General features: G+C 47.2%; 1 protein-coding gene across 1 annotated transcript; it reads right to left on the bottom strand.

Moving 5' to 3' along the window:
* Positions 1 to 970: 970 nt before the first annotated feature.
* On the bottom strand, positions 971 to 10394 carry HMGN5 (high mobility group nucleosome binding domain 5). Its single transcript, XM_068956692.1, has 6 exons — positions 9629 to 10394; positions 8124 to 8153; positions 7463 to 7492; positions 6465 to 6515; positions 2845 to 2988; positions 971 to 1541 (listed from the first exon to the last, which is right to left on the bottom strand). Exons 1-6 carry the CDS (start codon positions 9641 to 9643, stop codon positions 1494 to 1496), a joined length of 318 nt encoding a protein of 105 aa, XP_068812793.1. The 5' UTR covers positions 9644 to 10394; the 3' UTR covers positions 971 to 1493.
* Between the last annotated feature and the right edge of the window lie 778 nt (positions 10395 to 11172).

Raw genomic sequence — 11172 nt, 5'->3', positions numbered from 1 at the left:
AGGAAGATCTGAAGCATCCTTGACAAAGTTACATGGAATAGCTGTAGTGCCAAAATAAGATTAGGTAAAAAGCACTATTAAAACTCCACTTAAATACTGTCTCTGAGCGTAGCTGTCATTTCCCAAAATAATGAAGCTTTCACTAATTGGGAAGCTCATTGCATTAATGTAAAGCACTTCTGTACACCTACTTGCATCTCGCTAGGGGATGCTAAATGAGTCCAAGAAATCATTTGCTAAGTAACACATTTTCAAATAAGAAAACTATAAACTAGTTGTGGAAGTTACGGAAGCATGCACTTTAACCAGTCCTATGAGCATTCCCACAGCATACCAGGAAACTAGCTTACACTGTTAAGGGTTTGATGCAAGCACGATAGCCTCTAAGCTTCTGCGAGGTAGCTTGTGCAATATTTCTAAGAGGAACTCCCACCCACGTCCTATTCAATTAATAGGCACATGAAAGAAAACTAGACCATACCATCTATAATTTATAATAACATCGGTAATGCTTAAACGACATATTTGACAATACCACGTATCCCACCTTTACTCGAGTAAGTAACACATTTTACCAGTTAAGCCTTTGTCTGAAAACACTGGCTGAAATTCCCAGCTGGTGTAAGTTAGCACATTTCCCCTGAAGTCAACCTATTCCCATTTCATCTGCAGGGAGGCTAGCCATACAGTGGTATTTGTTTACATAACTGAAGAAAGCAGAGGCTCAAGCACATGCTATGGCCTCAAAGCTTTCTAGCTGCACCGGTTCTCTCAACCTGAAGCCCTGTACTACTCTTCGGGAATTTGACAGCTTTCCAGCAGTACATGTTTGCAGCACAAGCAACAAACCACAATCAGCTTTTGAGGAGTCTTTTTTATTAAGATAAATCCAGCAAAATTCCTAACAGTGGGTACATACAACCAACCTGCCCTTTTAAAAGAAATGTTTGTATTTCATTTAAAAACATGATTACACTTTTATTTATTTATTTTTCAAAACTGACAAAATAAAATTACATTTGGGAAACAACAGATTTCCAGCTCTTAGGTTTTTCATGAAAATATCTCACCTTCTTTATAAAAGCAACCCACAGAACCACTGGAATGTTTAACACAGTTATTTGTTTTGAGACCTCCCCACTTTAAGAAACCATACAACACATACAAGGGTAAAATTAAAATCTGAAGTCTGTAAGCATGACTTACACAAAAAGGGACACACTGACAGAAGTCAAAAGCTACCACCACTTATTCTTTCCATGTACCATACAAACTATTACAATCACAAAATTTAAAAACAATGATTTTTTTTTGTTTTGTTTTGTTTGTTAGGGATTTAATTCCCAAGTAACCGAGATGAAGATGTTCCATAATTAAATTCATGCTAAAAAAACCTGCATTTATAAAATAGTTGATAAAAATATTCCTCTCTGTTAACAATACAGCATGGAGGTACGGATACCAAATGATGGAGATATAGGGCAGGGTTAACATTACTCGGACTTGGCTTCCTTATCATCAGATGCTTCAGCAGCTGGTGCCTACAAAAGTGTTTGGGAAGAATAGATATATTATTTCTAATTCTAATCGGATTCCATTCTAACAGTCATCAAAGAGAGACTAGTTTGTAAGCACACACGGACAAACATTTTATGTAGATAGACAAGAACGCACATCTACTATAGAAAATACTAGTAAAACAAAATGCTGGCTGACAATTCTTGAAATTAAACACAAAAGAGTATTAATCGATGATCAAGTTAATACTGGAATGTTAAAAAACAAAGAGGCAGAAGTTTGGAACATAGATTAGATTCAGACCAATCATATGCTAGGCAAAGTTGAAGTCCTTATCTCCATAAGTCACAGGGATGTATAAGAACTACATGTAAAACTGTGATACTTGTCTATTGTCCAAACTTCAAGGAAAACGGTTCTCACCTCCGTTTTCTATAAGACCATCTGGTATTAGCTTTTAAGTCAACTCATCAAAACTGCAAAGCTCCTGTCAAAGATACTTTGAAGTACCTTAGCCCCATATTACTTTTTCAGCAGAGAAACTTTTGAATTAGTTTTAAGAATGAAAGAAAAAATTACCCATTAACGTATAATGATACTCAACACATGAGGACAGATCACTCTTAATCAAAAGCAACAGAGAATGCAACAGGCTAGTCTATCGCTCAAAACAGCAATGAGGGCCTGGAGCAAACATTACACTTCTACCATTAGCAAGAAATCTGCTAGGAAATGGCCATAAGCAGATGACTGAAGTTTGTGGCTAGTCCTAGAAAACAGTAGCTCTTAGGTAAGTAGCTGATGTAGTGAGAACCTGTAAGAAAGAGGCTTGTAGATGAAGAGACAAGACCAAGTTTTATTTTGCAGAACTTTTGTTGAATTGTTCTGATGCGAAGAATTGTTTTAAAGAATTGTGTAAAACTTAAAACCAGATTTCTGGCACAGTACCAGCCCGTGCTGAGCAGAAGAGGCAATCCAGCAGTCCAGAGAGGATATGCAAAGTCAGCTCAGGGCTGGATAGCAATCTTACTGAGCTCTATTGTTCCCCAAATATCCTGCTTTGCTCTTGTGCCAACCCAGACAAGGACACTAGGATATCACAGACCACCTGTGGAAGGGCTCTACCACATAGCAGGGATGTGTTTGAAGGAGAATGCTATTCTTTCAGGCTCCCTTTGAGAGTTGCCCTGCGCAGATACTGCAGCTGATCTGTCTTTACAGGAAGGCAGTGAAACACACCACCTTCTGACAGGAGGCCCAATCATTAGTTCCTGCAGATGTATTACACATCTGTGTTTACTCCCACGTTTACTGTAGCTAAAGTACCTCATTAGTTTTGGTATCTCCATTTTCAGAGTGGTTTTCTTCTTTAGCATCCTCCTGTTTAGTTTCATCTTTGCCTTTGGCTCCTTTCTTCCCTTTTGTTGCTGCTTTTTTGTCCTCCTTTTTATCATTTGCTGCCTTTTCTTTCTGTTAAGAAAACAGACCATGACACGGTAAATATGATTTCCACCTTTTACATCTGCATATGCACATTCGCAACTCTAAAGTTGTCTGTCTACTCGCTGAACTTCCCACTGACAGAGATGAGATGAGAGTTTCTATGGAGAAGTACTTTCCCTTCTATTCTGTCCTGAATGTGTTACTAGGAAGTACATAATAGCAGTCATGACTAGGGTTAAAAGCATTTCCATTTTAAATAGGCTTTCAATTAAATGAGCTAAAAAATGTCAGAGTTGAACTGGCCTGTATTTCTGCTGTGCTGCTGAAAGGCATACCACAGAACAAAAAGACCGTGTACAACCAGTGAAAATGCCAGAACACTTCAGATGTGCTATTAATGCCGATTTAGAATACCGTAACAAAGCTGAAGGACTTTCCCCTCCCCTGCCAGAAATATTCCTTACAATAATAAACGATGTGCATGGTACACAAGTTGGGGCTCAACAGCATCACTTCAATAACAAAGGAAACTTTGCAGTTATTATTTAAGTGCAGTTTCTTTTATGGCTGATCAGGCTAAATCAAAACAAAACTTGATGCTGCAGCTTTTGTTTTCTATATGGTGGGGGTCAAATCCTGATCCCACTACAGCAACAATCAAAACTCTCATTAGTTTTACTTCTGAGGAGCTGCTTCTTGCTGCCAGTGACTGCACTAAGCAAACTAGCTCACCTCCTTGCACGGTTAACCTAGCCCCAATAAAGGAACCATAAATATCTGCAAGTACTACTCACAAGTAAGCAAAGATAACAGGTAGTTACTAAATTATATACATATTCTCTGGAGATGGAGTTGCCCTAACGACTAGAAGTTATGAAAACACTTAAAAAAAGTAAAAGGCCCGGAAAGATAGATATCACAGTAATACTGGCACCTAACAGTACCTATCCTGGTACTGTTCGGCAGCGTGAAGACCCGGAGTTGCGATGCTGCTATGGTACTGGCTTGCTCTGTCACCTGAACAGAACCTCAACAAGCACACCCAAGTTGTCCACTGCGAAGAGTTCCTCTAGCAGCACCGGTATGCTCCAGATTGACGAGCACTGGTGTGTTAGTCACTTGCTCTTCCAACACAACCAATAAAGGAGTTCTAAAGACTTGGGACTGCTTCAAGAAGGGTATCTTTTCCCTCATCTCATTAAAAAAGACAACAAAGTATTCATAGAAATAAAATTGTCATTTTCTGTAGCTCACTCTTGGCTGGTAGAGCCCCTCTTTACAAAGGATTCCAGAAGAGCTGACAGAAAGTGGCTTCCCTGAGAGGACTGAACGGAGAGAAGGCTTCCTGCAACACACAGCTGGCAGGGAGGACTCCAGGATCTCTGCTCCGTTCTGCACAATCCCTGGCTTTTGGGGACAAACCTAATGGCTGTTCTGTAAGGGATGAAGCCTCCTTCCAAAACCAAATGAGCCCAGGTAAAACATACCCAAGGAGATACTGTTATTTTTCAATTCTCAAGCTTCTTCCCTCCTCTTACCTAGTTCTGAGAGATCTCACCAAGCCAATACCGTTTGATTAATTTTTCGAGAACAATTTTTCCATACAGAGGGCAACATCAATTCAGCAATAACGTCATGCATTTTATACAGTATTTCATTTTTTCCAACTCTGTTTTTTTTCAATACAGATAAGTTTAAGAGGATGAAATCTACTGTTATACAGAAGAAACATTCAAAGAACCTGAAGGTTGCAAAGTTAAGCATTTGGGGGAAATAACAATTAAAGATGCCTTCACAGTTCCTATTACATCCCCTTTTGCACAGATATTGATCCAGTATCAGACAGGAGTTTCAGGGAGCCAAAACTGCAGCTCACGTATCCTGGCTTCAAATTAGCACCTGAAATACATGAGAAGAAATTCCTTCCAGGCCCCACTCCCCCCTGTGCTGTGCAATGAGCAAGGCATCATTCCAGGAGAACTAAATAGCATAGGATCCCAGAGGGAGACTGCATCATACAGCTTCTGCAGTAAGGGACCGAACTAAGTTTTGACAGTTACTTACAGTCCTTAACTTTTGAACGCTTACTTTTGCAACTTTAAAATTCTCTTAACATAGGTTTCGTGCACAATCCCTGAGATGGTCCCATAAAAATAAAAAAAGCAAACTTGAAAAAAAAAAAATCCAACAAAGTGCATCATATGCAACTGCACTGACCTCTGCATGGGTCATCAGCAGAGGTTGAACTCAGGACTTTTTGATCCCCAAGCCAGCTCTCTACCACTTGGGCTAAAAGAGCAACTATCAGCAGCAGGCTCCCATCTTCTAGGGGGACCAGCCACTAGAGGGAGATACAATACACACTTTGCCAGCAGCTTACACCACAAGAATGCTGAGCAGCAGGATTCCTAGGTTCCCCTACCGCTCTGGAGTGGGCTCTAGCAATTAGGCTGTGCAGCTAAGACACAGATGTGAAAAACTTGCATCCGAACACCACTGCGATTACATAGCTGAGATGCGGGGTCCCCAGAATGGAAAGCTGGGTTCTCCTTCTTGCCCATCTCTCATGACTTTTTTGCTGCTCCATATGGTAAAACGTGGAGGCAGAATAGTTTTTTGTGATCCAAAAGTTTGTGATGCCATGTCCAACCGCAAGGGCTTTTAAATGCACAAACAGGGGCTCCTCGTTCTCAGCCAGTCATTCCCTTCTGCAAGTAAACGGTCTGTTGCACTTGTGCTTTGCCCATAAAACCACCCAAAACCATACAGGAAAATGTATGCTGGGAACAGGCTAAAAAGATTTAGAAAGCTTGTTTTTTCCAGCAGCAAATGCCTGATGCAATCTGAATTTGTATAGACAGGTCTGACAGAACATGGCAGACGGTGACCACTGGGAGAGTTTGTGGGAGGAAGGGGACACAAAGAAATACCTCATGGATTCCAGAACTGTCCCCTTTTAACTTTCAAGTTCTCTCTCCAAAGCCCACAGGAGCTTTAAATAGTTTGTTTTTTAACTTTACTGTCAGATATGTCAACATTTTTGACATCTCCAAAAATATCCAGCCCCAGGGAGCACGTATGTAGAACTTTATCTCCAGTGATTAAAGTCTGATAAACTGAAAACAGTATCTTTGACTAAAAATAGAGTAAGAAACTGTAGCTAAAAGCATTATTTTAAATGCCTTCTCTAACTGAGTCTCTAATCTCTACTCAAAGCATCATTTTCCCTACAATACATTATACGAAACTACAGAATGGCCTTGCAAGGCAAGCAGTAAAGTCTCACCACAACTGATTTAAAATCTGATCAGTTACCACATTCCTTCACTAGCCATTGGAAAAAATTACCTTTACATCTTTCACTTTAACTTACACAATTCAATCTCAGTTCTTTAAATAAAATTATGAAAAAACAAAATGATTGGTTACGGACTTTTCCCCCCCCTATGAACACCTTGAAAAAGAAGACTATAACTTCATTTCAAGATATCTGAAATACTTACCTTAGGTGCTGCCTTTTTGGGCTTTGGCTCCGGCTTAGGAGGAGCAGGTTTCTGTACAAAACAACATGAGAAATATAGAGTCAGACGAACACTACACATGTTTCAGAAGTGTTTGTTACTTTTGAAAACTACTGAAACAAAAAATATTTTCGAGCTGTAAGCTTCATTCTAGTATGAGGAGTAAACGTGTCAGAGACAAAGCAGCATGTTTTGTCATCCCAAACCGCGTTTCCTCCTGCATGTTTCAGTGGTAATGGTACAGACGCTGAGCAGTAGTAGTAGGAGAGCCCTTCGTTATTATGCCTGAGCGTCACTGCCTGCTGGAAACGCAAGCCTCTGTCAAATACGAAATGTAATAGTAACATTTGCAGATGACTCTGTGTATGAACACATCTTAGCTTTCACTAAAATGAAATATTTTTGTAACCATTATCCATTTGGCATTTCCAAGGTAGCTTAAAAAAGGACTGAGTCCACGAAACGTCCAGTCTGTGGAAAAGGATGCCAAGTGAAATGAAGCCTATATGACACTGTGGCTCTGGGCTGAAGAACTACTGCCTGAAATACTTTTACACTCTGCAGGTCTCAGTTTACCCAACCCAGCTGAGCCGTCAAAATCAACGGGCAAATTACAAGTGAAAGGAGAGAGTACATAATTTATACAGCTGTGAGTAGGGATCTGTAAGGAGAAGACCTACAGAGAACAAATCCATTTGAAATCAGTATTCCTTGACTCTGGATACCTGCCACATGCATCCAGAGTGTATGGTAACTAACACAGATGTTCTATTTCACATGAAATATCTAGAAGTAAGCCTATGATGTGCTCATACTCAAGACTTGGGAACACGGCAAAGGAATTTTATGTTTACATAGGACAATACTCTAACTGTGCCCCTCAACATACTATTCAAAAAACCCACAATTTCTCTATAATTGTCCCCCAGAACACATATGACATGCAATGTCATATTAAATAAACAAATAAAGATACTTACAGCGGATAGTCTAGCTGACCTTCTCTTTGGCTGCGTAAAGAAAGAGGTGTCACTAAAAATCACAGAGCATATAAAGCAGCGCTTTTTCAGAACTGTAACACAAAATAACATGACGCATACGCTACTTCATGAAGGCCCACCCAAATTCTAGGCATCTTATGAAATTACAGACCTCATGGCGATGACTATCTAAAAGTGCAGCTTCATTCAACAGTTCTCTCTCTAGGCTGGCTTCTTTTTACCATACTGGGGTGAAAAAGTTTTACTTCCAGGTAGTGTGCCGGTTAAACCTCTGTCACTTTGCAAGTGATCATCACTTTCAGAGCGAGCATCTCCGGCTCTGGAAGGGGAAATGCTGCTGTTCGGGAGAAGAGCCTTCTCCAAACCAGAGCGTGCCCGTTCAGCAAAGCTCCAAGCTGCAGACAGCTTAGCAGCTGGCTCGCCCAGCAAAGTTTCCAACACGTATCTCACGTTTTAGGCCAAGGTGTTGGGCCATCGCACACCCAAACAGCTCGTACTTCGGCCCACAAGACCCAAGCCCGCGTCTAAACCTGCTAACGCAGCCTGGCGTGACCCTCTGTGAGGTGTGGGGGCCCCGGTAACTCATGCAAAGCGTCGTCGTGGAGGGATGGGTGAACCGCATGAGGGAACAAAATCCTACCTCCTCCTTTGCCTCGCCTTCAGCTGGAGCCTGAAAAAAAAAAAGGGGGGGGGGGAGACCAAATTACGAGCAGCTCGTTGTCATTCTCTGGTGCCCTCGCGTGAAAACTCAGGCGCTAGCGGACGTGGAAATTTGGGCAGCGGCGACGAGCGTCGCAGGTGCGTCGGCGGGGCCCGGGCCGCGTGGCGAGGGCCGAGGGCCATCGCCGCCTCGCCTCGCCACCTCCGGCCGCCGGCGCCTCTCCCCGCCGCCCCGAGAGGGGCCGGCGACCACACGGACGGCGCCTGCCCGGCCCCCGGCCGGCCGCCCCCGGCCCGCCTCGCGGACTACAACTCCCACAATGCCGCGGGCCGCCGCCGGGGCCGACGTCATGGCGTCGAGGCGTCCCCGCATTTAAAAAGTTCCCGCCAAATTACCTGCCACAACAAGGTCGTTGCCGGCCCCGCGCAAGGACAATGCCCCGGCGGCGCGGACCCGACCCCGCCCCGCCCCGCCACAGGCGGCCGCTCCGGCCCGCTCGGTGCCGGGGCCTGGCGATGGCGGCCCGGCCCCGCCGCGCCGAGCGGAGCGGAGCTTCCCCCCCCACCCCCCCCACTCCGCCCCGGCTCCGGGCCGCTCGGCACGTGGGGAGCTGGGGCGGGCAACGGGCGGCCGGGCCGCTCCTGCCCTCGCAGCGAGGCGCCGCGCAACTGCGCCACGCCGAGCCGCGCCTGTGAGGGCAGCGCCGCCGGGCTGCCCCGGCCGCCGCTCCCGCCGCCCTGAGCGGCCTCGGCCCGGCCCGGCGGCCCCGGGGGGCGGCGGGCCCCTCGGCCGGCGGCTCTGAACCGGCTGAGGAGGGAGCTGGCGGCGACGGCAGCCGAGCCAAAGTTACTAATTATGGTCGTGAATCCCTTCCCCTCTTTCCTTCAAGGACAGTTTCAAATTCTGCGCCGCCTAATGGCTCCAAATTACCATTGCACAACCATCTGGTATGACAAGAAGTGGGAGAAAAAAAAAAGGAGAACAAAGGCAAACGCAGGAGAAAGAGGCACCGTTTAGACCCAAATCCTCCCAGGGAATGGCCCAATCCGCGCTAAAATGCCCCCGAAGATTAATGGGAAGGTTCTGGTCGTTCAGCCCTGGGCTTTTTGGAGCGCTTGGAGAAGCAGAGCCTTCCGTGCCTAGCACTGCCTGCCTGTGTTCTCCATAGGGGCAGCAGCAGCACTATGGCTGTTTGTAATCCAGCATGGAGACACTGCTCAGCCTTCTCCTTGCAAACAAAACAGCCCAAAGTGAACTCACAGGCTCCCCTGCTCGCACAGACGAGCCCAAACACACATTCTAACCACCTCCCTTCAGTTCCAGCTCCACTTTAGGACACGCACAGAAAATTAAAAATGCAAAAACTCTACATACACACACGCACACACACACATACACAAAAATTACAGTTATTTTTGCAAGTGCTTCTTTAATCTCTCCCCTTCATTCCCCATCTCTCTCCCCAATTTTTTTTTTTTACTTACCTTTCTTTTGGGCATAGTTGCACCTTAATAGTTGATTGCAAAATATATAGATATAGATATATATAAAAAATAAATGTAACCACCAAAAAACTGTTTCAACCGTTCTGCAAAATTGCCAAAAAAAAAAAAAACGTATAAGGGACCAAGAGTTAATTGCAGCAGAAACTGAACAAAAAAAAATCCCCCCCTCTTTATTGCAAACAGTAAAATACACCAACACGCAACCAAACTGCATGAATGGGGAGCGCGAGATGGGTCCAGCCGCGGAGTGATGGGCGCGGCGGCCAATGGGCGCGCGGGCAGCGGCACGGGAGGCGGGGGCCGCGGGGGCGGGGCCGGGGCCGTAGCGCGAGCGACGCTCACACACAGAGAGACGGCGGCGCTACGCTGTCTGCGCAAGGCGGCCGGCCTAAAGCGCGCGGTGAATACGGCGCCCCGGCCTTGGCGGGCGCGGGGCTGCCCTCCCGCCTGCGTTACCGGCGCCCCACACGCGCAGGCGGCCGCCGCCGCGGGAAGGGAGGGGGGGGAGGGAGGTGGTGGAGGAGGAAAGGCGGGGGGACGCGGCCGAGCCCCGCGCCCTGAACGCGGCTCCACGCACGCCCGGTGGTGCCCCGGCAGCTGCAGAGCCTCCCTCCTTCCCCACGCTCCCCCCTTCCCCCCCCACCCGCCGTCTCCGTCCCCCAGAGGCCGGGAAAGAAACTTCCCCGAAAAGTTACCACAGGCGGCAGGACGACGCCTGCCCGGCCCTGCGCCCGCCAACATGGCTGCCTCGGCAGCTGCACCTTCCCGCCCGCCGCAGGGGGCTGGGGCCCGCCGCAGGGGAGGCCGCCGCGGGCCTCGTCCTGCCCGCGCCGCCTCCCCCGGGGCCGCCGCCTCAGGGCGGCTCGGCTCGGCTCGGCTCGGCTCGGCTCGGCGCGGCGCGGCGGCCCCGCGGGCGCGGAGGGAGCCCGCTGGCGGGCCAGCCTGCCCCGGACCTGTTGGGAAGGGCGGCGGTGGGGATATTCCTGCCGTGGCGCTGGGTGTTTTTCGGGACGGGTGCCAGTGACTTGAGCAAGCTGTGGGAGCGACAGTCTTTGCTCACACAGCCTCTATGTGTGTGTGTGTTGGGGGGGGGGGGAATCTGTTGAGGCAGGAGGAGAATGAGTTGAGCTGTTTTCTGCACGGTGATTTTTGTGTTTAGCCCCTAACAAATCACGCAGAGGAAGGGCAGCAGGGGCTCGCTCACCTAGCCCGGTTTTGACAGCGTGGCCTCGACAGCAAGCGCGCTTCCCGAGGAGGAGCCCGGGCCTCCGCGCCCGGAGACGCGGAGGGATGCGCGGCCGCTCCTCACGGGGCGCAGGGCTGTCCTGTCCCATCACAACGTGACAATTCGGGGCATAAACCTCTGTAGTTGGGAAACTTAGGTGACTGTAGCGTGTCATTGCCGCTGGGATTGGGCAAGGGCTGGGCAGGGGTTTTTCAGGATCGTGCCTTTAGCTGTAGATGGCCAACAGTTGCGCTGAGTCTCACTGGAAGCACCTAAGATCTTTCTGGATCTGGGCCCA

Source organism: Struthio camelus, chromosome 11 (genome assembly GCF_040807025.1).
Source record: "Struthio camelus isolate bStrCam1 chromosome 11, bStrCam1.hap1, whole genome shotgun sequence".
Taxonomy (NCBI): domain Eukaryota; kingdom Metazoa; phylum Chordata; class Aves; order Struthioniformes; family Struthionidae; genus Struthio; species Struthio camelus.
Note: the sequence above shows the minus strand (reverse complement) of the source record. Positions and strands in the feature narration are given on the sequence as shown.